This window comes from Coregonus clupeaformis, unplaced genomic scaffold (assembly GCF_020615455.1).
Source record: "Coregonus clupeaformis isolate EN_2021a unplaced genomic scaffold, ASM2061545v1 scaf0329, whole genome shotgun sequence".
Classification (NCBI taxonomy): Eukaryota; Metazoa; Chordata; class Actinopteri; order Salmoniformes; family Salmonidae; genus Coregonus; species Coregonus clupeaformis.
Genome location: NW_025533784.1, coordinates 62,369 through 89,964, shown reverse-complemented (window position 1 = coordinate 89,964; position 27,596 = coordinate 62,369). Strand labels below are relative to the sequence as shown.

Genomic DNA, 27,596 nt, shown 5'->3' with positions numbered 1-27,596 from the left:
AGGCTGTGTGACTGTACCTGTGATGGCTGTGTTGAGCATGGGGTTTCCAGCTCCATCATCATAGATGGGGGTGACAGCCAGGTCATACTCAGTCTGAGAGATCAGGTTTTCCAGGGCCTTGGAGGTCACACCTCCTCCCACTTCAAGCTGCAGACCAAAACAACATCTTTGTTTTGATCAAGCCCTACAGTTTGTCACATTATTCTAGTGTAAACCATGTTAAATCATTTGCTTGTATCAACAGCTGAATGACTACTGCATTATTTTGTAAATGGAGGGTTAGGGTAAGTTATGAGTAATACTGTCTTCCTCATCAAGGTCATGTTGAATGCCTTCCAAAGTCACTTTCCGTTCTCAATGATGAGTTCCAAAGAATCTGTGAGAGAAACTGTGGATGTCTTTGTATACATCTGGTGAGACAGCATGTTATCTCCACTTCATTTGTAAATCCTTACCACATGCAGAAGTGGAGAGAGATAAACAATCAAGTAAAAAATAAAACATTAATGACAGTCAAGCACAAACATACTGCCTTGGAAAAGTACCCCAAAAATATTTCAAAATGCACCATTAACTTCTCTGTTTCTTTCCATGTCTCAGGAATCTCACGATCACGGCATTTGTTACAGGAGGTAATTCCTAATGTTCCTTAGTCTGAAATCTCTGTCAGTGGTGTGATCCTTTCACCAGGCTCCCGGTCCAATGGTGTGATCCTTCCACCAGGCTCCCGGTCCAGTGGTGTGATCCTTCCACCAGGCTCCCGGTCCAGTGGTGTGATCCTTTCACCAGGCTCCCGGTCCAGTGGTGTGATCCTTCCACCAGGCTCCCGGTCCAGTGGTGTGATCCTTCCACCAGGCTCCCGGTCCAATAGCATAGCCCCAGAGGTCCACTGCATACACTTCTCACCAGCTTCCCTTCCCATTATGCTGTCTAATGTCATATCTCAAATGATCCGTAAAAAATATCAATATCAATCTGCTAGCTCTCTTTTCAGGATAACTATCATGACTTATTATGACATAAACAGAGAATGTGCTCAGCATAGGAGCTGGTGTCTGCTGTGACCAGTAGGAGGGGTAGCTAGGCCTATGTCTCCGCCCCCAGAGGGAGTATCTAGGGTACAGAGTATTGCTTTCACTGCCGTCTGTATCCAACAGATGTATTGTGACTGTCGTATCTCACCTCTTTGGCCTCTCCCTCGTCAGGCGTGTAGGTGATGATGTATTTGAGGACGGCACCTGGAGCAGCATCCCAGTTCATCTTCAGGGCGCTGTGGGTAACGTCTCTGACCCTCAGCTCTCCCGCAGGGGGCATGGGCACTACGGAGAGGACAGAGGGACAGAAACATGAGGCTCACCAAATTACATTATTTATCATTTTAATCACTTTCATTCCATAAACTAGGGAGTGAGGAGACCTAATTTACTCTCCAGGAGTTAGGACCTGTCATCCCTTACCCTCCCTTAGAGCACTAAGCGCAAAACATTAATAACAACATGCATTTGAATGTAGAGGAGTAGTGTTCTGTACGTGTGACTCCTTGCTCGGTCAGGGGGTCGCTGGCTGACTCTCCGTGCAGGGCTAAGATGGACAGAGTGTAGCCCGTGTTGGGGATCAGCTGCACCAGCTGGACATCAGTCGTGTCCCCTCCAACTCTCATCTGCAGGGGAGGACCATGACAGAACAAACATTAGTTTACAAGGCTCACTGTCGTTCAGACAGGCAGTTTGGATGAACATGTTTCCACAGATTACAAGTCTTAGGCAGGATCCAGTGTCCTTTAACTTATCGAAGTGTTGACAATACTACAGACGATCTAACCCTCTGGATTTGACACCTCAGGAACTAATATCCTGCCAGAGTGAGATAAAAATTTAATAAATAATTGTGTGTTTAGTTGCCTCTGCATCCGTAAATGGAGAGTTACTCATCACTGCTCCTTGACATCTGCATGCTGTCAGGAGACATTGGCAGGGGACCGGTATATTCGGTCATTGGCAGCATCCGTGTGTGTGTGTCAGTGCCACAGCTGGTCTGGCGTCTCCCTCTCTCTCTCTCTCTCTCTCTCTCTCTCTCTCTCTCTCTCTCTCTCTCTCTCTCTCTCTCTCTCTCTCCTCCCTCTCTCTCCCTCTCTCTCTCTCTCTCTCTCTCTCTCTCTCTCTCTCTCTCTCTCTCTCTCTCTCTCTCTCTCTCTCTCTCTCTCTCTCTCTCTCTCTCTCTCTCTCTCTCTCAGTGGCCGTCTCACCTCTTTCTCCACGGGCTCTGTGGCGTTGATGGAGCTGTAGAGTAGCATGTAGCTCGTGGCGCCCACTGCCTCCTCCCACTTCACCCTCATGGTGGTGGGACGCTCCTCATAGATGATCATCTTCCTCACCGCGCTGAGGGGCACTGGACAGGGGAACAGGAAGAGGGAAACACTGTTAGATTCTAAACACACACACACAATCCCATCCAAAACGAAATGTTTGCAGTGAAATGCAGCCATGCAGATTTCATGTGCCTATTCAAGTGGTGAGAACTAAACAATGAGGTCTTTTATAGGAGCTTTTATGGAGAAATAACTTGTTTAAAAAATTGCTTCATAAAATCACGCTATTCTAGAGGACAAATAAAAGAACACTGAAGAACAACATTAAAGAAACCTCTCATTCTTGCTGCAGAGAGTGGGCGCTGAATAACAGCATGCTTTTGAGTTTGAATTTGATTACAATAATAGCAGCCTTATATGGTATCATAAACAGGACAGTGTTGTTCTTTCTTTAACGTTGAAAACAGGGACTGCACAAGCATCACTGGAACATCCATACAGTCACAGTGGTGTGCTGAATGTAATGGAAGAATGCTTGTTTTACAGTCTCAAAGACATCCATTATTGATCCTATAGGGATTACGTGTGGGACATAAAGGTATGTTGAAGGACACTAATGGACAGGTACAGTATAGTGGATCAAAGAAGAACACAGAAAAACAGATTAGGACTCACAGGTGGTTTCAGTGCCCTTCAGTGGGTCGCTGCTCTCCTCTCCGATGACAGAGTAGACATTGACCAGATACTCAGTCAGTGGGTTCAGGTTAGGTAGGATGGCTGTGGTCACAGAGCCATCAACAAACATCTACAACCAGACATCAAGAGTAAACATGAACCAGGCGAATACAGTATGAGGTTGTAGAATGACTTGGGATGTCTATTTTAAGTACCCCGATTGACACGCATGGAAAGGTTGGTTTCTGCTGGAGGACAAATAAACCAAACAATACAACAAAGTACAGCTATCAGTCTTTCCTGTGTTGATGCTACTGGTTTTAATTGAACCACAAATGTGACCCGTTTCAAGAAACTAGGCGTATGTCGCACGTCACTACTTCACAGGAGAGGCATTTGAACGTTTTTTATTTTATTTTTATTTTAGAAATGCCTTCTGGAACATGTGAACTTTCTTGTGCTTTAATAACAAACGTGTATGCCATCTGTAAATATGAATACAATTGTTAAATAACGAGCCTAGTTGGTTTAGCCACGGAAAAATACAGGAACCTTCCCACTAGCCATGATTGGCTGAGATAATGGATGGGCTGGACATGCCGAGAAATGAGTTCGGATTGGTCTGCCATGTAGCATGCTTCTGTCTATAACATGAGCTGCTAAGTATTTGTGGATAATCCTGTCTACCGCACCTATCATGAAGAACTGAAAAACCTTTGCTACTGCTCTCAACATCGCTGCCCTAAAGTTAGTGGGAAAATGTTGTGATGTACTACGTTCTAGAGGATGATCATGCCATGCTGACTCTGTCTGACTCTGAAAATGAATCAGACAATGAGGAAATCCATGATTTAGGTCAAAACATTTTAATTGAATGAGACATTGAAGAGCCTTCTGATGACAATGGTGGGGAAGAAACGGTGTCGTTGTCACGGAAGAAGTTGACCGAGTTTTGAAATCAGTGAAATACCCGGTGGAAGCAGAGAGATGATTACCAGATGCGGAGAGAGTCTGTTGTATAAAACACCTGTCTCTGAATTACATCTTCAAACTAAGGGGCACCATGGCATCCATGACAGAGGGAGAAGTGTTCATCCATGTATACGGGGTAAGAGTCTAGTGACATTTTCAGATATTATATGTTTCTAATTTTGTCAGAAAGAAGTTTTCATTGCAAGTTAAAGCGTACTGTTAACTAGCTAGCTAACTTTAGCTGGCTGGCTCAATAGCTAACGTTACATGTATGATCTGTGTAGGAGCTTTAGAAAGAGGCCCGAGATCCCTAGTTGGAATTCCGAGTTGGAGGACCGTTCAAATCGATTTTTCCCAGTCTGAGTTTTTTGGTTGACTTCCCAGTTGTTTTGAACGCAGCATTAGAGTTGGGATTATGGTTCATTGTTTGGCTAGCTAGCTAACTAGCTACATGTCTAAACAAAATGCTCCACTATGCAAGTAACCATTTCACTGTACCGTTTACACCTTCTGTATCCTGTGCATGTGACAAATTAATTTAGATTTTATTTGATATAGTGTGTGTTTACCAGAGACGGTAATGTGAAGAACAACATGACCTGCACCAAAGTCAGATTAAGATATAGGCCAAGGACTAGATAAAGTTTATTTTTACTACTACTTCTTGCTACTACTTTCACCACTTTTAGTCTTGAACTCTTTGGTTGTTTACTACACAGTGAATCCTTAAAGAGATGGGTGGGGCTAAGGCTTAAGAGGGTGTGAACGATGCTGAATGGGTGTAGACAAAGAAGAGCACTCCAGTAGGTGTACCAAAGCATTCACGGGCCATTTTCTCAAAAGTGGGGTTACAAGTTTATCAACTTTCAAAGCAGAATTACTTTCTCATTGTTCCTCAACTGCAGTGTATGATATACCATTTTCTAGCTTGGAGTCTGCACTTTTACCCAATGTAAAAACACAATTTCAAATTTTGCTACATAGAACCAAATCCATGTGGTGGGTCACAAATGAGGTTGTAGGAACTCTGACCAAACTCTAACTGTTCCAACCCAGTGTGTTTCTATTTATAAGAGTCAAAAACAAACACTACCTCGATCACACACTAGACCACTGCCTCACAAAACCATGAGAGCTGGAATAAAATAAATACTTTGAAAAATGAAATTGGACACCAAGAAGTTGGAAGTTGATCTAGCAGCTAGCCTACCCCATACTAGTACACTGGAGCCAAGACCCTGCAGCTGTCAGATAAAGGGATATTAAATAAACATAAAACAACCCTTTTTTGCCAAAAACCCTCATGCTGAGCAGCCAACACATGCTTGAGGAAGTGAGGTGGAGAGAGTTTCTGGGGTTTCCCTCTAGTCTCTGGCAGATCAGAGGCTAGAACTAAACCCAGCATAATGAGAAAGTCTTCCCATAAGACAGTGGCTTGCGAAAGTATTCACCCCCTTGGCATTTTTCCTATTTGGTTGCCTTACAACCTGGAATTAAAATTGATTTTGGGGGGGGTTGTATCATTTGATTTACACAAAATGCCTACCACTTTGAAGATGCAAAATATTTTTTTGTGTTAATCAAACAAGAAATTAGACAAAAAAACAGAACACTTGAGCATGCATAACTATTCACCCCCAACCCCCTCCCCCCAAAGTCAATACTTAGTAGAGCCACCTTTTGCAGAAATTACAGCTGCAAGTCTCTTCAGGTATGTCTCTATAAGCTTAGCACAATCTAGCCACTGGTATTTTTGATCATTCTTCAAGGCAAAACTGCTCCAGCTCCATCAAGTTGGATGGGTTCCACTGGTGTAGAGCAATCTTTAAGTCATACCACAGATTCTCAATTGGATTGAGGTCTGGGCTTTGACTACGCCATTCCAAGACATTTAAATGTTTCCCCTTAAACCATTCGAGTGTTGCTTTAACAGTATGCTTAGGGTCATTGTCCTGCTGGAAGGTGAACCTCCGTCCCAGTCTCAAATCTCTGGAAGACTGACACAGGTTTCCCTCAAGAATTTCCCTGTATTTAGCGCCATCCATCATTCCTTCAATTCTGACCATTTTCCCAGTCCCTGCCGATGAAAAACATCCCCACAGCATGATGCTGCCCCCACCATGCTTCAATGTGGGGATGGTGTTCTTGGGGTGATGAGAGGTGTTGGGTTTGCGCCAGACATAGCGTCTTCCTCTTCTCCAAAAAGCTCAATTTTAGTCTCATCTGACCAGAGTACCTTCTTCCATATGTTTGGGGAGTCTCCCACATGGCTTTTGGCGAACACCAAACATGTTTGCTTATTTTTTTCTTTAAGCAATGGCTTTTTTCTGGTCACTCTTACGTAAAGCCCAGCTCTTTGGAGTGTACGGCTTAAAGTGGTCCTATGGACAGATACTCCAATATCCGCTGTGGATCTTTGCAGCTGCTTCGGGGTTATCTTTGGTCTCTTTGTTGCCTCTCTGATTAATGCCCTCCTTGCCTGGTCCGTGAGTTTTGGTGGGCAGCCCTCTCTTGGCAGGTTTGTTGTGGTGTCATATGCTTTCCATTTTTTAATGGTGCTCCGTGGGATGTTAAAAGTTTCTGCAATGGTGCCCCTTGCTTAGTGGTGTTGCAGACTCTGGGGCCTTTCAGAACAGGTGTATATATACTGAGATCATGTGACAGATCATGTGACACTTAGATTGCACACAGGTGGACTTTATTTAACTAATTATGTGACTTCTGAAGGTAATTGGTTGCACCAGATCTTATTTAGGGGCTTCATAGCAAAGGGGGTGAAAACATATGAACACACCACTTTTCCTTTATTTTTTTCATTTCACTTCACCAATTTGGACTATTTTGTGTATGTCCATTACATGAAATCCAAATAAAATCCATTTAAATTACAGGTTGTAATGCAACAAAATAGGAAAAATACCAAGGGGGATGAATACTTTTGCAAGGCACTGTGCATGTAGAGTAGGTGTGGGGTCAGAGGGGTTTGGGGGTTGATAGAGGGGGAGTGACAGAGGGGTTTGGGGGGCTGATGGGGGGGGTTGGTCTTTGTTAGGGTTGTAGTAGGGTGGAGGTTAGAGGTATGTACCTGCTGAGGGCGTCCAGACAAGGTCATGTACTCCACACGGTACTTCTCCACTGGACCTTCAGGGCCTGTCCAGCTGGCACGGAACGAATAGTTGGTCACCTCTGAGGTTATAAGGTCAGTGGGCGCCTCAGGGCCACCTCCTATCAGGGAAAAGGGGAGACAGGAGGTAAAATCAACCCAAAGCATAGGATCTCATTGTTTATTATATGTCACTTTATTCCTAGTTATATGTACCTGTACATATCTATCTCAACTACCTCGTACCCCTGCACATCGACTCGGTACTGGTACCCCGTGTATATAGCCAAGTTATCATTACACATTGTGTATCTACTATTATGTGTTTTACTTTTCTATTATTTCTCTATTTTCTTTCTCTCTGCATTGTTGGGAAGGGCCCATAAGTAAGGATTTCACTGTTAGTCTACACCTGTTGTTTAAGAAGCATTTGATTTGTCTTTCATGGATTTGGACACAGCTCCCTAGCAGAGAATCCAGTAGACAGACAGACAAACACTCTTTACTCAAGACGGCTGCACAGCACATCTAAGCCTTTTCTAAAAATAAAAATAAAGAACTTCTCCCACATAGTATCCAGTTCCAGCTCTTTAATTTGATTAAGGAGCAGACTATTTCTAATTTCAGAGAGGATAAAATAGAGTATCTGGGGAAAGAGGACTAGATTCTATATTACTTCCAGTGGTTGGCTGGCATTCAGCTCCTTGTGTTGCCTCCCCTGGTGCTCCAGACATGCTACTCTATTGAGGGTCTCTCTTAGCCTCACACAGCACGGCTGGCTGTGTGGAGATCATCGCCTGTATTCACAAAGAGTCTCAAAGATCTTGGATCAGGTCCCACCTCTTATTCATTATGATTTCAAAGGCAAAACTGATCCTAGATCAGCACTCCTGCTTTAGAACACTTTGTGAATTTAAGCCTTGAAAGCGCTAGTTTTAAGACTAAGGGATAACCTGCATAGCTAATAAGACTGCAACCTTATTAACAGTCACGACAAGGAGTTTAATGGAAGGTTGAAGGTACTTGGTCCCTTGACGCTGTTACAGAGGTTGTCAGTCAGGTCGTCCACTATGTCCAGCAGAAAGGAGAAGTCAGCCACGTTGTACATGTGGATCTCCTCCGGGTCAGAGGCGATGGACCTCAGCTCATTCTCGTCAGCGTTCTTCACACCTAGGAGGAGTCAACAAGGGACAACAGTCAGGTCAGCTATCCCATCTTAGCACAAGGTGAGGATACATTACATACATTTTATGAGGAAGATACAGTAGGTGGAGTATGGCAAAGGTGTGTAAGGAATTATTCTGGGTGTGTAAGGAATTATTAAGATAATTGTCATTATTCAAGTTGAGATGGATATAAGGAGTGTCAGATGTCCTATCAAGTCAAAATAGATCAAAGGCAAAACTTATCAGTGAAGATGGCAGAGACTCACCGATGGCATACAGCTCAATGCCCTGGTCACGTAAGTTTTGGGAGTTGGCAATGATGTCATCCTGAGACTTGCCATCAGTGACCAGAACTCCGATCTTCCGAGCGTTGGGTCTCATCCCAACATTCTCCTTGAAATTGTTCTGGAGGATGTAGTTCAGAGCCAGACCTGCAAGGAAGACAGAAACATTGATTTATCACACGGTTTAAACATTTCTCAGAGGCCTTTCCAACAAGGCAGCTAAACAGAATGCAGATTATTATAAAATACATTGTGAGCCTATTAGGAACAACAAAGTTTTATTTGCATAATGGAGCATACAATTCAGTTCAGTTGCCTTCACCCTCTGGCTATCACACAAACAGCTCAACTGCCAAGAACCAAAGCAGTGGCACAGTTTTCATTGTGAAGTTTACGAACTGGAACCTATTTCAGTAGCCGTCTAAATAGCCAATACAAGCACTAACATGATAGAGTTAACAGTATAAAATAGTAATGTCTGCATTGAGGTTATAGATGTAGATTAAGTACAGTACCAGTGAGGGTGTTGCCTCCTTTGTAGGGCAGGTTGGCTACAGCTTCCAGCAGGGAAGCCCTGGTCCTGTGGGCGTTCAGGTGCCACTCAGTCTTAGGATCACCACTGTACTGGGCCAGACCTGCGAGAAACACACACAGAGAGCCTCTGTCAGATCAGATGCCATGTAAATCTACCCAACATTATAACACCTACAGGATTACCTGCTGCTGTTATCTGCAGCAGGGAGCAGGAATGCTCATGTCCTGTGAGACCTCAGGCACACTGAGGTTCAACCTACCGATCTGGACCCTGTCAGGGCTGATGTCAAAGACTCCCACCATGCGAGAGATGAAGGAGCGGATGGTCTTGAAGTTCAGACGACCGATACTCCAGGAGCCATCGACCAGCAGGACTATATCAGCACGGGCTTTGGTCTTACACACCACATCTGAGAGGTCAGAGGTTACAGGTCAGAGACACAGTACAGAACAATGATGGGGCTCTAGTTATCATAACGCAGTTTCCGTTATAGGGCAGACATGTCATGAAGATGGCTCAGAGGTGTTTAAAAATGCATGGGTGTGAAGAGAGGTGAAGGAGTAGGAAAGAAAATAGGTAATTGACATGACATTGTTGACATCGAGTCACAGTACATTGCACACACTTCCCAAACAGAAAACAAACACATATCTTTCTGTCTCTTTACAAACAAGCATTAAAAACACTTTCTATTCCATTTTTAGGCTTACAAGCTATTTTCATCATACACATTTCATTTCCAGGTGCCGATATAATTATTGTCTTCTTTTCTTCCAACAAGTTGAGACTCTGTTCTGTCTCTCTTTCTCTGTGTCTGAGGAGTGTTCTTCGCTGGCCACTCCTCAGCCTCTCCCGGGGAACAAAAAAATAAGCTCTCCTGACATGACATATGAGGGTATCCTTGGTGAGAGTTATTGTGCATTCCTCACTGGCACAGCTCTCACTGTTTTCCAGACACCTGTGGGATGAGAAGAAGGCCTCGTCCCCAGTCCGTTAAGATTGCAGATGCGCGGCAGCAGCCGCACACAGACATTGCGCAATCTGCCACTGTCTGCAATTGAAAACAGGTTACATGATGTTTGATTTACAGACTTGTCTTTCCCTCCCCATGCTGCTAACAGATAAACAGATGTCCAGCGGTGTGTGAGGGTCCTAGAGTGGCTGAACCGTGTGCCATTCGGATTCCAGTCTGTTTTAGCTAGCTACACAGTCGTAATAAAGACAATTATCTAAGGCTATCGGACGGAGACTACAGTGGGAAGATTTATCAGCCACGGCAGATGTTTGTCCTTCGACTGCAATATGCATTTCACCAAATAAATTCACATCCAGTCCCTGTTTATGGCACTGTAAATTCAATGTTTGGTTTACTACTCGTGCGATACGGCACATATTTATCTCGCACTCAAAGAACGGTTATCAAAAACACTTTGAATGTGGAAAGGAGGAGACAGAAAGTGTCAGTACTGTAAAATATCTTCAGAGTAGAGGGAGGCTAATGAACGGATTACCTCAGACCCAATCCCTCTCTCCTCAATCCCCTCTTACACTCACTCCTCCAGGATTGGGGATGGGGGGACTGAATTGAGGAGTTCTGGGTAAGGAGAAAGGGGGAAATGGGGTGTAGAAGGGGTGTTCTGCCCCCTTTATTGAATTATATTATTGTGGGTGACTGACTGACTGGCTGGCTGGCTGGCTGGCTGGATGACTGGGTCTTGTCACTGTATCTGCTCCCTATTAGAGGAGGCCTTCCAGTCAGCTGAGGGTCAGACTGGCCTCTCTGGAGCCTTCCATCAAACACATAACATTTTCCTCCCTCTCCTCTCCTCTCCTCTCCTCTCCTCTCCTCTCCTCTCCTCTCCTCTCCTCTCCTCTCCTCTCCTCTCCTCTCCTCTCCTCTCCTCGCCTCGCCTCGCCTCGCCTCGCCTCGCCTCGCCTCTCACTCACTGCCCTGCACCATGCCACGTGCTCACACCCGGTAGGTTGTAAAACACTTGTAATTGCAAACAGCTTATCCTTTTTTCAATTATACTGCTCTTAGCTACCGCAGGATCCAGAAAACGAAAAAGGAACCCAAAGTGATGAAAAAAGCATGCAGCCAACAGATGGAATAGTCGTTACATCTGTTATCTGGTGAGACAATTAGCTTTGAGGAAAGGCATTTAGGGCAACTCATCTGTTTTTATAGGGAGAGGGATTAGAACGTATTTTCAAAAAATGTATACCCCACGTTGGCTATGGACGCAGGAATCACAACATATATATAAGGTCTTAAGTATCATGAGGGAGATTAAGGTTGTTGGGTTCTTTGAGGAAAATGTGTTATTTCGCTTTTGCCAATAAAATGGATCACAGCATTTTTATATACGATTCCTGCATACACATATTTACCTTATGACCTTTTACTTTTTAACATGGCTGCCGCGCCCACGCCTGTTGATTGGCTGTGTATAAGGTGAATACTTTACAGTGTAGTCTCCTGTGTAGTGCTGTGTTGCTGTTTGAGAGGAGGCATTACCTCCATCATACGGTGGTGGTTCAGGGGCGTCAGAGAGAGTAGTCTTTTCCTCTCCAGCCAACGGCTGGCTCTCTCCTCCCTCGAACATCCCAAACACACTCACTGTGTACTTGGTACCAGCCCTGTGAGACAAACCTTAATCAGTTACACTTCATTCATCTCAACAGGTTTGTCAGTTTGTCTGAGAGAAATGACTGAACTAATGAAAAAGCGGCAGTACCTGTGCAAAGTAATACAGTACCTGTGACAGTCCATCTGATATACTTTACTTTCCAGTCCCAGGTTAGCCTACCTGAGCTCCTCCAGAACCACAGTGTTGTCATAAGGTCCGACCAGTAGCTCTCCCAGGTCTATATCATTCCCAATGGGGTGGAAGGTGACCTTGTAGCCCTTGACCTCCCCTGGAGCGTGGTCCCAGGTCACTCTGAAACTGGTCCTAGCGGGCTCAGAGGTCTGCAAGTTTCTAGGGGCTTTGTACGGTGACACTGGAACAGAGAAAATTAAGATTTGATATAAGCAGATGAATATAAACTGGAAGTAAAATGTGGCTAAACTGTTCATTAGGCTATTAAAATCTTAGTTCTGCCTCTTTGGAGACCCATTCTCTCCTGGGCTATCCTACTGCAAGCAGCTGTTTCATACAAGATTTAGTAGTTGATGATGATTGATGATAAGTACTTAATATGAGTCTGCATAACCCTCTAGTGACTAACTACTCTACAGGACTCCCCTAACCTAACGTAAGCAGCACAGAGCACAGTTTAGTTGTGGTTAATGATAGACCAACGTACGTGTGGTTCCTACTCCTTGCCTTGCTTTTCCTTCTCCCTGCTTGTACACAGGCAGCACTGTGATGTCATAGGTGGTCATGGGCGTTAGGCGTCTCAGGATGGTGTTGGTGGTCCCACCGGGCACCTTGGCGGCCAGCTGTCGCCCTCCCAACGTTGGCTTGTACGTCACCCGGTAGTTGACAACATTCCCGGGTGCAGGCTGCCATGTCACCTTCATGCTCTTCTCCGTCTCCTCGGAAACGACCACAACTTTTCCAGCTGCAGACACTGGGAGCACAAATGAAAGAAAATGAATGCTTGATGGATTGATATCGGTATCATGCTGCGAGTTTGAGCAGAAAGTAGAATTGGAATGCATGCCAAATTGCTGCCTACATTTCAAAATGGTACAAAGCCATGGCTTCTTCTGGGCAATATAAACATTGACACGGTTGGATACCTCAGAGGTTTTCACTGAGGTATCTGTTCAGTTTCCATATGCTTGTGAACACAAAACCATCCAAACATTGTTTTATTTCCCAGTCAGACCACACACTGACCAGATTCTTCTTTACTAGATTGGGTGTGTTGGGGTGGTGGGTTGTATCCACTGTGTCTGCACTCTTTCAATACTATGACCCCAGTGTGTTTTTTTATTCATTTTTTATTTCTTTTTCTGGGGGATGGTGTGTTTTTGGTGCAGGAAGGACAAGTGTGAATTGCCAAAACCCCTAAACGAGCTCAGGAAAATATTCAGACAGCTAGACTTCAGAGAGAGGAGTTTTATGGACGGAAAAAAGCAGACTGTCCAAGTTTTCACTGTGTGGCTTGATCCAAATGGACCTGTCCTGTTAGCAGAGGCAGAGAGAGGGCTGGTGGTTCTGGTGGAGGAACCCGCAGGGCTAGTGACCACAGACATAAACCATACAAGCCTCTGGAGGCGCCTCAAGGTTGTTTTCGGTGTAAATTGCACCTGTCCCGCTTTCCAGAATCAATAAACAAAACGATGGAGAGACACATTTTCCATTAGCACATTTCGTCTTGCTAACCAGCGGATTAATTCCCCAATCGGGGCGAGTTTCCGTCAATGTGCTTTTCTCATTTCAGTGGGTCGCTGTATTGCAAGGAGAGGGGAAGCACTGTCTACTCCCATGTCTATCCGAATCCCACAATCTCCCCTGATAACTGGGAGCAGGTGTGGCGCATTGCATCATGTAGTCCCCTGTAGCTCAGTTGGTAGAGCATGGCGCTTGCAATGCCAGGGTTGTGGGTTCGTTTCCCACGGGGGGCCAGTATAAAAAAAAAAAATGTATGCACTCACTAACTGTAAGTCGCTCTGGATAAGAGCGTCTGCTAAATGACTAAAATGTAATGGCTATATACGTACATAACATACACGTGCATAAGCACACACACGCAGTCACACGTCACCTTGATTACAAAAGCATCTCGTTGGCTTTTCAGACGGATCAGATGAATGCCAGCAGCGTTGATGTTATCTCCAAGCTCAAAAATTAGCTGTATCTCACTTTTTCCACATCACGCCCAAGGATGGGGCTCAAGTTCGGGCCTTTAAAACCCTTGTTTCCTGCATAACTCTAAAGCCTGCGTCACTGGTTTCAACGGTCAAGGTGATAGGACTGAAGTTGTTTCATCTTATTTTTTACCTTTTTTATCTATTCGTGGATTATAAAGACTATGAAAACTTTACGCTCATGATGTATTTACGGAAATAAGGTCTGTTCCCAAATCCAATCTCTTCAAGGGCCCAAACCATCTTAACACACTCTTTAATGTCATCAGTCTGGATCTCCTATTCATTCCAGGTGCTTTATATAGGCTCGTTCCAGTTATATAAAGACCTAGATAGAACTTTCTGAGGTCATGGGGTATTTTATATCCTACATCTATATACTTTTTTCAGCTCTGAGGTAACCTGGGGACGAAAAACCCAGAAACTTCTCAGGCAGACAGAGAGATGAAGAAGGGGAGTGAAAGAGAGAGAGAGAGAGAGATAGAGAGAGAGAAGTGGAGAGAGAGAGAGAGAAGAGAGAGAGAGAGAGAGAGAGAGAGAGAGAGAAGTGGAGAGAGAGAGAGAGAAGTGGAGAGACAGACACAGAGAGACAGAGAGAGAGGGTCCCACAGTAAGTCTGTGTGTGGTGGAAACATTAGGGAGGTGAAGTGACTTACCATCTGTGGTCTCAGCGCCCACGAGCGGCTCCCCCTCTCCCCTGCCATAGGCTGCGTAGACAGAGACCTGGTAGCGTGTCTCTGGAGTGAGCCCGTCCAGCACTATGGCCGTTACATCCCCGGGGACTGACTTCTCCCCTGTCTCCTCCGTGTACAACGACTTCCACTTCAACCGGTAGGAGCGTACGTTACCGAGCGCCGCCGTCCAGGAGACAGTGAAGCTGGTGTCTGTGACATCTTTGGTGACCAGGTCTTTCGGGGAACCAAGGACTGTGAGGGGAAAAAGGACAGAGGAAGCTGGGAAACATCTCACATAGCAGTGTTAGTACAGAGTCTTTAACAAATGGACCAAAACAGTTTGTGTTAGGTGTGCTAGTTGATATTGCTGTTTGTCTGACTCTGGATGCAGACAGTGTGGACTCTGGATGAAGACAGTGTGGGGGAGTGAATTCTAGTGAGCAGGAGATATTAGCTGGTATAGTGATAAACCACCAACAATCATTTATCTGTCTCCGTTTAACCCCCAGGGTCTTTTTTGAAATCAGTGATTTACTTTGTTCATAATCAGAGGGTTCGGAAAAAGCTCTGCAAAACCAATCACCGGATTCCAGCGCTCAACTCAGCTCAGAGCGTTTCGCTCGCAGCACTTTCATTTCCATCGAAACAGAAGAAACTTAAAGTGTGTTTGCTACAATTGCAGATGTGTAGAGAGAGAGAGAGAGAGAGAGAGAGAGAGAGAGAGAGAGAGAGAGAGAGAGAGAGAGAGAGAGAGAGAGAGAGAGAGAGAGAGAGAGAGAGAGAGAGAGCTGATCCAAATATGAATTCAACAAGGAAATGAATGGATAATTCCAGATTTTGGAGGGCTTGTCAAGGATAATGTGCTGTGGCCCCTCTAGATGCCAAGTCCCCTCCATCCAGGGTGCAGCGAGCTGCTGCCAAGCACTGAGGAGAGATACCACTGACTTTCCCGGCTGTGCTGCTGCACAAGAGGGACCGGATCACATGATAATGACTTCTGCAGACAATGACCCACTTTTCATCAGCAATATGAGCACAGCACAGTCAAAGGGGCCAAGCACTGAGGCACATACATTAAACACATGGAATACAGATGGACACAGCTAGCTGCCGCCATTTTGAAGTAAGATCAGTTGGAATTAGCAAAACATGCATTTGAAACCAACAATGTAAGCAAAACTTAGATTTGTAAATGGACAATCTCTCCTAGCCTCTGTGCAATGACGAAAGGCATTGAAGAAGCATTGAGGAAGGAGCCATCAACCAAAGATGGGTCTAGATCACTGAGATACAGAGTCTAATCTGTATACTTCACTAACTGATGCATAGGAGTAGACCAGCCAGGGGCTTCCTGTAACCAAGGCATGTTTGTTGATGTAGCTAACCTTCAAATTGTCGGCCAAAAGCCATGTTGGTTTGGGCTCGAATTGGACAAACATCAATATGTGTCAAGAGTCAGGTGCTAGGAAAAGTACACCGTGTGTGCTGCCTGTTATGAGGCTGAGCCTTCATAAAAAGCTCACCCTCTCAGCTCACATGCAGACACAAATAGCGCTCTTATCAATGTAACATAACAGCATGCATTTACTGCATTCATACAGTACATTATTTATTGTCTAACAAACAGCCTACAGGCAGTGCTTATTCTTGAGCCCACAGGTAAAGAAGAAACGGAAATGGAGACTTCAAGTTACAGTTTAGCCGAGTCTCATTTGAGAACAGCTCTTTCCAGATGGTAAGTGCTATTCGGAATCCTTGTGACATCCCTACCCTAAACCCTACCCTTAGACTAACTTTAACCATAACCCTTACCTAACCCTAACCTTAACCCTTACCTTAACGATTTTAAATGTCAACTTCAAATGGGGTAGGGACATCCCAAGGATTCCGGATAGCAAGGACCCTCTCCAGATGGCTGGCCCAAAGAGAATCCATCAAACACTGCACTTCTATTTACACTTCCCTCATTTTACTGCCCTGGAGCCTGGTCCACCTAGGCTCTGTGTAGGGCCAGACCATGATGGAGAAACATGGTTCACCTGCGTGCAAGGGGCTCTGCCCTGCTCTGCCCTTTTGCCTCAAAGGACCTTCAGTCTGGAGAAAAAACAGCTTCTCCTGGCTCCACTAAGTCACTGAGCCTGGCAAAGCACTGCCCAGCCAGGAGCCCAGTTTCCAAAGGGATCGTCATGAAAGGAAATCAAAGCAAACCGTTGTGAATCCACCTGGTTTCGCGCCACACTCTGTGGCCCATGAAATGCTTACTACTGAAAAGCTCAGCTCTTATGCCCACAGACAAACAGTCACTCAACATTAACCTTGCAAACATTGCATATTATTGTCTACAGCCACTTGCACACTAGCTAGCTATACTCGTATGACTGCAGTTTGTGGCTTGTATAGTGTAATGATATGTTCACCAAACCTCACTTTTAGAGTTTTATCGAAAACATATTTTCATCCCGCGACCCAAAATAGAAGTAGAAGTATGGCTTGGTGTCAGTGGAGTGGATTCTCTCTGGTCTTTCTCTCTCCATGCTCTTTGGCCTCTCCCTGGACTGGGAGGAAGTGGACAGACAGTTCTCTGCTGGAGGAACCAGCCAGCACTCAACTGCGCACAGCTTTGAAGTAGCTCCTTAGTAACACCTAACACATGTTGACACATCTTGAACTGCATTGTTGGTTAAGGGCTCGTAAGTAAGCATTTCAACTGTTGTATTCAGCGCATGTGACAAATTAAATTTGATTTGATTTTGATTTGAAAGACTCCATGCTTTAATACATATAAGGCTCCCAGCAATTTAACTCAGCCCCCAGTTTCTCTGATTCAGTTAATCAAGCCAATCTTTAGTGGTCAGGAATCAGGATGTGGTTGTCTGAACATACAGTTAGATTTGGCCACTGGCTGCTATCTGCCACAGGGTGCGCTATTGTCTCCAATAGCCAGTTAGGTTACCTCACACAGTGGGTGACTGGAAGCCAGTGGCTCCGTAAACAATGAGATCAGTGTTGGCCTTTTATCCTGACGTCAAGCTGTGCTGCTGTAACCAGATCTATGCTTTGTCATGGAGCACAGAGAGGAGCCCAGACACAGGTTCTACTCTGGTGGGACGCTAGGGCTGGTGAGTCAGCAAAACTGACCATGTCATGGAAACTCAGCCTCTGACTTCTGAACATGCCCTGGCTGGAGTTCCAGATGTGGACAAAGGAGGTCAGCTTAATAAATGTTATTGGTCACATGCGCCGAATACAACAGGTGTAGAATACAGTGAAATGCTTATTTACGAGCCCATTCACAACAGTGCAGAGTTAAAAAGTAAGACAAATATTTGCTAAATAAAAAGGAAATAGTAACACAATAAAAACAATAACGAGGCTATATACAAGGAGTACCAGTACTGAGTTAATGTGCAGGGGTACGAGGTAGTTGAGATAATTCAGGTAATACAGTATGTACAGTACATGTGGGTAGGGGTAAAGGTGACTAGGCAATCAGGATATATAATAAACAGAGTAGCAGCAGCTTATGTGAAGTGTGAAAATAAGTGTGTGTGTGTGTGTGTGTGTGTGTGTGTGTGTGTGTGGCGTCAATATGCATGTGTGTGTGTTTTGTATGTGTGAGAGTATGTAGTGTGTGTGTGTGTGTCTGTGTGTGTGGCATCAATATGCGTGTGTGTGTGTGTTTTGTGTGTGAGCGTGTGTGTGTGTGTGTCTGTGTTTTGTGTGTTGGAGTGTCAGTGTAGTATGTGTGTGTGTGTGGGTAGAGTCTAGTGAGTGTGCATAGAGCCAGTGCAAGAGAGTCAGTGCAAAACAATTAAGATAAATAAATAAATAATAAGGGGTGTCAATGTAAATTGTCCAGGTGGCCATTTGATTAACTGTTCAGCAGTCTTATGGCTTGGGGGTAGAAGCTGTTCAGGTGCCTTTTGGTCTCAGACGTGGCGCTCCGGTACTGCTTGCCGTGTGGTAGCAGAGAGAACAGTCTATGACTAGGGTGGCTGGAGTCTTTGACAATTTTTAGGGCCTTCCTCTGACACCGCCTGGTATAGAGGTCCTGGGTGGCAGGGAGTTTGGCCCCAGTGATGTACTGGGCAGAACGCACTACCCTCTCTAGAGCCTTGCGGTCGGATGCCGAGCAGTTGCCATACCAGGCGGTGATGCAGTTAGTGAAGATGCTCTCAATAGTGCAGTTGTAGAACTTTCTGAGGATCTGAGGGCCCATGCCAAATCTTTTCAGCCTCCTGAGGGGGAAGAGGAGTTGTCGTGCCCTCTTCATGACTGTGTTGGTGTGTTTGGACCATGATAGGTTGTTAGTCTCTCTCTGTGGATGACTTCGTCAACCACTTTGAAAAGAAGGTTGACGACATCCGATCCTCGTTTGTTAAGTCTAATGACACTGCTGGTCCTACTCACACTGCCCTACCCTATGCTTTGACTTCTTTCTCCCCTCTCTCTCCAGATAAAATCCTGCGACTTGTGACTGCAGGCCGCCCAACAACCTGCCCGCTTGACCCCATCCCCTCCTCTCTTCTCCAGACCATCTCCGGTGACCTTCTCCCCTACCTCACCTCGCTGATCAACTCATCCTTGACCGCTGGCCATGTCCCTTCCGTCTTCAAGAGAGCGAGAGTTGCTCCCCTTCTCAAAAAAAAACAACACTCGATCCCACTGATGTCAACAACTACAGACCAGTATCCCTTCTTTCTTTTCTTTCCAAAACTATTGAGCGTGCCGTCTTTAGCCAACTCTCTTGCTATCTCTCTCAGAATGACCTTCTTGATCCAAACCAGTCAGGTTTCAGGACTGGTCATTCAACTGAGACTGCTCTTCTCTGTGTCACGGAGGCTCTCCGCACTGCTAAAGCTAACTCTCTCTCCTCTGCTCTTGTCCTTCTAGACCTGTCTGCTGCCTTTGATACTGTGAACCATCAGATCCTCCTCTCCACCCTCTCTGAGCTGGGCATCTCCGGCGCGGCTCACTCCTGGATTGCGTCCTACCTGACCGGTCGCTCCTACCAAGTGGCGTGGCGAGAAGCTGTCTCCGCACCACGTGCTCTCACCACTGGTGTCCCCCAGGGCTCAGTTCTAGGCCCCTCTCCTTTTCTCCCCTATACACCAAGTCACTTGGCTCTGTCATATCCTCAAATGGCCTCTCCTATCATTGCTACGCTGACGATACACAACTAATCTTCTCCTTTCCCCCTTCTGATAACCAGGTGGCGAATCGCATCTCTGCATGTCTGGCAGACATATCAGTATGGATGACGGATCACCACCTCAAGCTGAACCCTGGCAAGACGGAGCTGCTCTTCCTCCCGGGAAGGACTGCCCGTTCCATGATCTCGCCATCACGGTTGACAACTCCGCTGTGTCCTCCTCCCAGAGTGCGAAGAGCCTTGGCGTGACCCTGGACAACACCCTGTCGTTCTCCGCTAACATCAAGGCGGTGACCCGCTCCTGCAGGTTCATGTTCTACAACATTCGGAGAGTACGACCCTGCCTTACACAGGAAGCGGCACAGGTCCTAATCCAGGCACTTGTCATCTCCCGTCTGGATTACTGCAACTCGCTGTTGGCTGGCCTCCCTGCCTGTGCCATTAAACCCCTACAACTCATCCAGAACGCCGCAGCCCGTCTGGTGTTCAACCTTCCCAAGTTCTCTCACGTCACCCCCTCCTCCGCACACTCCACTGGCTTCCAGTTGAAGCTCGCATCCGTTACAAGACCATGGTGCTTGCCTATGGAGCAGTGAGGGGAACGGCACCTCTGTACCTTCGGGCTCTGATCAGTCCCTACACCCAAACGAGGGCATTGCGTTCATCCACCTCTGGCCTGCTGGCTCCCTTCCTCTCGCGGAAGCATAGTTCCCGGGCTCAGCCCAGTCAAAACTGTTCGCTGCTCTGGCACCCCAATGGTGGGAACAAGCTCCCTCACGACGCCAGGACAGCGGAGTCACTCACCACCTTCCGGAGACATTTGAAACCCCACCTCTTTAAGGAATACCTGGGATAGGACAAAGTAATCCTTCTACCCCCCCAAAAAAAATTGTAAAGTGGTTACCCCACTGGCTATAGGGTGAATGCACCAATTTGTGAGTCGCTCTGGATAAGAGCGTCTGCTAAATGACGTAAATGTGCCCTTGAGCAAGGCACTTAACCCTAATTGCTCCTGTAAGTCGCTCTGGATAAGAGCGTCTGCTAAATGACTAAAGTGTAAAATGTAAATGTTAGTGATGTGGACACCGAGGAACTTGAAGCTCTCGACCCGCTCCACTATGTTCGGCCCTCCATTTCCTGTTGTCCACGATAAGCTCCTTTGTCTTGCCCACACTGAAGGAGAGGTTGTTGTCCTGGCACCACACTGCCAGGTCTCCGACCTCCTCCCTATAGGCTGTCTCATCCTCGTCGGTGATTAGGCCTACCACCATCGGCAAACTTAATGATGGTGTTGGAGTCGTGCGTGGCCACACAGTCATGGGGTGAACAGGGGAGTACAGGAGGGGACTGAGCACGCACCCCTGAGGGGCTCCCGTGTTGAGGGTCAGCGTGGCGGATGTGTTGTTGCCTACCCTTACCACCTGGGGGAGGCCCATCAGGAAGTCCAGGATCCAGTTGCAGAGGGAGGTGTTCAGTCCCAGGGTCCTTAGCTTAGTGATGAGCTTGGAGGGCACTATAGTGTTGAACACTGAGCTGTGGTCAATGAACAGCATTTTTACGTAGGTGTTCCTGTTGTCCAGGTGGGAAAGGGCAGTGTGGAGTGCAATAGAGATTGCATCATCTGTGGATCTGTTGGGGCGGTATGCGAATTGGAGTGGGTCCAGGGTTTCTGGGAGGATGGTGTTGATGTGAGCCATGACCAGCCTTTCAAAGCATTTCACAGCTACAGATGTGAGTGCTACGGGGCGGTAGTCATTTAGACAGGTTACCTTGGCGTTCTTAGGCACAGGACTATGGTGGTTTGCTTGAAACATGTTGGTATTACAGACTGGGTCAGCAAGAGGTCGAAAATGTCAGTGAAGACACTTACCAGCTGGTCAGTGCATGTTCTGAGTACGCGCCCTGGTAATTCGTCTGGCCCTGCAGCCTTGTGAATTTTAACCTGTTTAAAGGTGTTACTCACATCGGCTACGGAGAGCGTGATCATAAAGTCATCCGGAAGCGTGATCATAAAGTCGTCCGGTATAGTAGGATTCAATCTTAGTCCTGTATTGACACTTTGCCTGTTTGATGGTTCGTCGGAGCACGTAGCGTGATATCTTATGAGTCCAGATTAGTATCTTGCTCTCTGAAAGTGGCAGCTCTAGCCTTTAGCTCAGTGCAGATGTTGCCTGTAATCCATGGCTTGTGGTTGGGATATGTACGTATTGTCACTGTGGGGACAACGTCGTCGATACACTTATTCATGAAGCCGGTGACTGATGTGGGAAACTCCCGGAACATATTCCAGTCTGTGCTAGCGAAACAGTCCTGTAGCTTAGCATCTGCTTCATCGGACCACTACCGTATTGAGCGCGTCACTAGTACTTCCTGTTGGAGTTTTTGCTTGTAAACTGGAATCAGGAGGATAGAGTTATGGTCCGATTTGCCAAATGGCGGGCGGGGGAGAGCTTTGAATGCGTCTCTGTGTGTGAAGTAAAGGTAATCTAGAGCTTTTATCCCTCAAGTTGCACAGGTGTCATGCTGGTAGAAATTAGGTAAAACAGATTTCAGTTTTCCTGCATTAAAATCACCGGCCACTAGGATCGCCACCTCTGGATGAGCATTTTCTTGTTCTATACAGCTCGTTGAGAGCGGTCTTAGTCCCAGCATAGTATATTACAGTTCTTAATGTCCCATTGTTAGGATAGTCTCTTCCAGTTTATTCTCCAGCGATTGCACATTCACCAATAGAACAGAGGGTAGAGGCGATTTATTCATTCACCGCCGTAATGTCATCAGGGTGCCCGCGCGCCGGCCTCTATAGTGCCCTCTTCGCCTTCTACGAGAGTCGGGGATTAGGGCCTGGTCCGGGAAAATCAATGTCTTTCGCCTCCGACTCATTAACGTAGTCCTCGTCCAAATCGAGGTTAGTGATAGCTGTTCTGATGTTCAGAAGCTCTTTTCGGTCATAGGAAACGATGGCGGAAACATTATGTACAAAAAAAGTTAAGATCAGCGCAAAACAAATACACAAAATAGCACAATTGGTCAGGAGCCCATAAAACGGCTGCCATTCCCTCCAGCGCCATTCTACCATGAAGATGTATGCACTCACTAACTGTAAGTCGCACTAACTGTAAGTCGCTCTGGATAAGAGCGTCTGCTAAATGACCAAAAAATTTAAAAATAAAAATGTAGAGAAATAATGAATCTGCACCATTTCGCTTGTGATCTGAAAATAGCTACATAATACTCCGTAGCAGGACACCTCTCCATTGTTCTCCAGTGTGGGATAAGGCCTCTGATATTCCCTGATGCAGAAGCCATGTGGTCTGCTATAAATGTTGTCATTAGTGACATTTAGGTAGGAGGCAACATTAAGAGACAAGGACCAACCTTTGGTCATGGTGAATGACAAAACTTTGCTGTGTCGGTGGGCTCAAACTGAAACCCTTTGGCATCCTCCACATTAAAGCGGCAATCAGCAGTTGAAACAATAACAAAGTACACTGTTTTGGTAAAAAGCTAAGGGATGGGTCCGGCGAAATGTAACCATTCTCAAATTCATAGACAGAGCTATGGATGCATGGAGTGACCATCTATGATATCAAAATTATAGTTTTAACCATGTTCTGAGGCTATACAGTTTTTATTTACATTTACTTTTACAAACACTGGAGTAAAAACAAGCTTATATTTTGGGTTCTGATGGGGTGTGATAGTTGAACTAATCTCATGAGGCATTTATAAGTTATAATAATAATAATATGCCATTTAGCAGACGCTTTTATCCAAAGCGACTTACAGTCATCTGCGCATACATTTTTACGTATGGGTGGTGCCGGTGATCGAACCCACTACCCTGGCGTTACAAGCGCCATGCTCTACCAATTGAGCTACAGAGGACCACCCATTGAAGAGCCCATTGATTCTTCAAGAATCAATGGGTACATATCATAAATGCACTGTATAAGTCCAAAAATGGATGTAGCAACAGCAGATTGCCCCTTTAAAAGGAAAGGGCTGGAACAATATTCCTCTCTGCATGCATACTTCTGACCTCCAAACCTAACTTAAGCATAGCACATACAGCCTCCTGAGTGCCTGACCTCAGTCCAAGTTGGGTCTCCACTCCCCAGACCCCAGTCCTCCTAGTTGGGCCTCCCCTTCCCAGACCCCAGTCCTCTTAGTTGGGCCTCCCCTCCCCTCCCACCCTTCTAGTTGGGCCTCCCCTCCCCTCCCACCCTTCTAGTTGGGCCTCCCCTCCCCTCCCACCCTTCTAGTTGGGCCTCCCCTCCCCAGAGCTTTCTCTCCTAGACCACCCTGATCAAAGTCGTCTCGGGACGGAACTCTACTAATGTCATGAAGCTGTCCAGAGACCTATGATTGGGCTGCCACGAGCAGAACGGATTGTGGGGGCGTATCTGTTCTGGCGTGTGGGATAGAGTGGTCTTTGTTATTGTCGGCGCCCTAGGGGACAGACCAGCGTGACCCAGACCATAACCTCCTGCTGCCCTGGCCTGAATAGCTGCCTACTGAAACGCCTATATCACAAACAGATGTCCCTCACACTAACGCACTGCACGTCAGTCCTGACTAATGATCAACCTTCTAACACTATCACCCAGTGTTAGAAAGAGGGGTATAGTCTACAATGGGTTTGGTACATTTTGGCTAACATTGCTTACAGTGGGGAAAAAAAGTATTTAGTCAGCCACCAATTGTGCAAGTTCTCCCACTTAAAAAGATGAGAGAGGCCTGTAATTTTCATCACAGGTACACGTCAACTATGACAGACAAAATTAGAAAAAAATTCCAGAAAATCACATTGTAGGATTTTAATGAATTTATTGGCATATGATGGTGGAAAATAAGTATTTGGTCAATAACAAAAAGTTTCTCAATACTTTGTTATATACCCTTTGTTGGCAATGACACAGGTCAAACGTTTTCTGTAAGTCTTCACAAGGTTTTCACACACTGTTGCTGGTATTTTGGCCCATTCCTCCATGCAGATCTCCTCTAGAGCAGTGATGTTTTGGGGCTGTCGCTGGGCAACACAGACTTTCAACTCCCTCCAAAGATTTTCTATGGGGGTTGAGATCTGAGACTGGCTAGGCCACTCCAGGACCTTGAAATGCTTCTTACGAAGCCACTCCTTCGTGCCCGGGCGGTGTGTTTGGGATCATTGTCATGCTGAAAGACCCAGCCACGTTTCATCTTCAATGCCCTTGCTGATGGAAGGAGGGTTTCACTCAAAATCTCACGATACATGGCCCCATTCATTCTTTCCTTTACACGGATCAGTCGTCCTGGTCCCTTTGCAGAAAAACAGCCCCAAAGCATGATGTTTCCAACCCCATGCTTCACAGTAGGTATGGTGTTCTTTGGCTGCAACTCAGCATTCTTTGTCCTCCAAACATGACGAGTTGAGTTTTTACCAAAAAGTTCTATTTTGGTTTCATCTGACCATATGACATTCTCCCAATCCTCTTCTGGATCATCCAAATGCACTTCAGACGGGCCTGGACATGTACTGGCTTAAGCAGGGGGACACGTCTCGCACTGCAGGATTTGAGTCCCTGGCGGCGTAGTGTGTTACTGATGGTTGGCTTTGTTACTTTGGTCCCAGCTCTCAGCAGGTCATTCACTAGGTCCCCCGTGTGGTTCTGGGATTTTTGCTCACCGTTCTTGTGATCATTTTGACCCCACGGGGTGAGATCTTGCATGGAGCCCCAGATCGAGGGAGATTATCAGTGGTCTTGTATGTCTTCCATTTCCTAATAATTGCTCCCACAGTTGATTTCTTCAAACCAAGCTGCTTACCTGTTGCAGATTCAGTCTTCCCAGCCTGGTGCAGGTCTACAATTTTGTTTTTGGTGTCCTTTGACAGCTCTTTGGTCTTGGCCATTGTGAAGTTTGGAGTGTGACTGTTTGAGGTTGTGGACAGGTGTCTTTTATACTGATAACAAGTTCAAACAGGTGCCATTAATACAGGTAACGAGTGGAGGACAGAGGAGCCTCTTAAAGAAGAAGTTACAGGTCTGTGAGAGCCAGAAATCTTGCTTGTTTGTAGGTGACCAAATACTTATTTTCCACCATAATTTGCAAATAAATTCATTAAAATCCTACAATGGGATTTTCTAGATTTTTTTTCTCAATTTGTCTGTCATAGTTGACGTGTACCTATGATGAAAATTACAGGCCTCTCTCATCTTTTTAAGTGGGAGAACTTGCACAATTGGTGGCTGACTAAATACTTTTTTGCCCCACTGTATTTAGCTTCTTGAAGACATAGGCTTAAGTATGCATCGAGGTCTAAGGTTGAGGATCCCAGTTAGCAGAGAAGCAGAGTTAGCCGTCTCTGATCAGCAGCATTGCTAATCCAAATGGTTTACAAAATCATTAAATGAAAATACCACAAAACAAAAACTTGATTGCTGACATGCAAAACATTTTGGGACTGTATCAACAGTGGACTAATGAAACGAATACCAAAATATAGTTTTTGAGTGGTATTTTCCTTTAAAGTGATATTGAATGTGTCACACAAAATAATCTCAAATAAACCATATGTCCCCGGAGTGTGTAAAACTGCATGAGCTAGCCTAGCATGACATGTGTTGGCTGTACTCAGGAGTGTTTTAGGTTTACGAGCTCTCCCTGCTTCATGGGCAATAAAGCAGAGCTAACCTACAGTCTGTCTGTGTCACAGGAATGACATAAAGCTCCACATTCCAGCGTTTGCACAGTTTCCCTTATAAACTCAGTCAGAGAAGAGGTATCCTGAGATATCAAGGAAGGATTTCTAGGGCAGTATGTTTTTCTAAAGACTGACATCCTACACCACTTCACATTGATAGAAATGCTGATGTCCGACTCCGAAAACAAAGACCATAAAAAAAGAACAATATTTTCTTTACAAAAAATGGAAGGTTAAGAAAAAAAGGCCTACACAATTTATGGCAGTATACTTATTTCTGTTTTTAAAGTGGAGCATGACACAATGCAGTACACAGAGGTAGCCAGTCTAACCACTCACTTTGAAGATGGCCTCAAGACATATTTCTCTCTCTCTCTCTCTCTCTCTCTCTCTCTCTCTCTCTCTCTCTCTCTCTCTCTCTCTCTCTCTCTCTCTCTCTCTCTCTCTCTCTCAGCTATCAAAGAAACACAACCCCTTCAAAGCAGCCAACAAGCAGACAGTCATAATAAACATAAGAGAGTTGTACCTTCTAGGGTGGTGCCTGTACCCAGGAGGGGGTCTCCCAGCCCAGAGGTGTAGCGGGCGCTGACAAACAGCTCATATTCAGTAGCAGGCTGGAGGTTTTTCAGCAGGGCCATGGTGGTGTCTCCCTTCACGGCTATCTCCTTCCTCTCCCCGGTGCCGTCGGCTGGTTTGAAGGCCACGCGGTACTGGAGGACGTTCCCGGAAGCGGCCCGCCACGACACCTTCATGCTGGACACTGTCTCGTTGAAGACGCGGAGATCATGGGGAGAAACACGGACTGAGGGGGAAAGGACAAACATGGGTCAACCAATCATTGCATCTTCACTTACGTACAGTATAATCTGCATTAGCTACAGGTAAGGAATTGAAGTGTTAGCAGCCACGCTGGCTAACTGACTAACCTTCCTTGGTGGTTCCGTCCACCTGCATCTTGTCTCCCAGGCCGGAGGTGTACTCTGCAGACACAGACACGCGGTAGGTAGTGATGGGGAACAGCTCCTGGAGCACGATGGTGGTGTCAGGTCCATTGGTCTGGGTCTCCAGCCTCTCTCCTCCCCCCATCACGGGGATGTAGGACAGCCAGTACCTCACCACGGGCCCTGGCGCTGCCAGCCACGACACCCGGAAACTGTCTGTGGTCTCCTCAGACACACTCAGGCCCTGCACCGTTCCTCGTTCTGGAAAGGAGAACGTTC

The 27,596-nt window shown here is 46.0% G+C and overlaps 1 protein-coding gene across 3 annotated transcripts in view; it reads right to left on the bottom strand.

Annotated features, from left to right (window-relative positions):
* Nucleotides 1-27,596, bottom strand: part of LOC121539152 (collagen alpha-1(XII) chain) — a 113,745-nt gene that overhangs the window by 69,332 nt on the left and 16,817 nt on the right. For 2 of the 3 annotated variants that reach the window (XM_041847438.2, XM_041847437.2), the window contains exons 12-27: nucleotides 27,303-27,578; nucleotides 26,903-27,178; nucleotides 14,522-14,791; nucleotides 12,353-12,619; nucleotides 11,854-12,046; nucleotides 11,562-11,683; nucleotides 9,303-9,452; nucleotides 9,024-9,143; nucleotides 8,491-8,655; nucleotides 8,082-8,228; nucleotides 7,041-7,180; nucleotides 2,984-3,113; nucleotides 2,246-2,388; nucleotides 1,531-1,660; nucleotides 1,183-1,319; nucleotides 18-147 (exon numbers count right to left, since the gene is read on the bottom strand). In XM_041847438.2, coding sequence (XP_041703372.2) covers nucleotides 18-147; nucleotides 1,183-1,319; nucleotides 1,531-1,660; nucleotides 2,246-2,388; nucleotides 2,984-3,113; nucleotides 7,041-7,180; nucleotides 8,082-8,228; nucleotides 8,491-8,655; nucleotides 9,024-9,143; nucleotides 9,303-9,452; nucleotides 11,562-11,683; nucleotides 11,854-12,046; nucleotides 12,353-12,619; nucleotides 14,522-14,791; nucleotides 26,903-27,178; nucleotides 27,303-27,578 — 2,796 coding nt within the window. The remainder of the gene's footprint in view (nucleotides 1-17; nucleotides 148-1,182; nucleotides 1,320-1,530; nucleotides 1,661-2,245; nucleotides 2,389-2,983; nucleotides 3,114-7,040; nucleotides 7,181-8,081; nucleotides 8,229-8,490; nucleotides 8,656-9,023; nucleotides 9,144-9,302; nucleotides 9,453-11,561; nucleotides 11,684-11,853; nucleotides 12,047-12,352; nucleotides 12,620-14,521; nucleotides 14,792-26,902; nucleotides 27,179-27,302; nucleotides 27,579-27,596) is intronic. The other variant, XM_045214872.1, reaches the window with a different exon arrangement.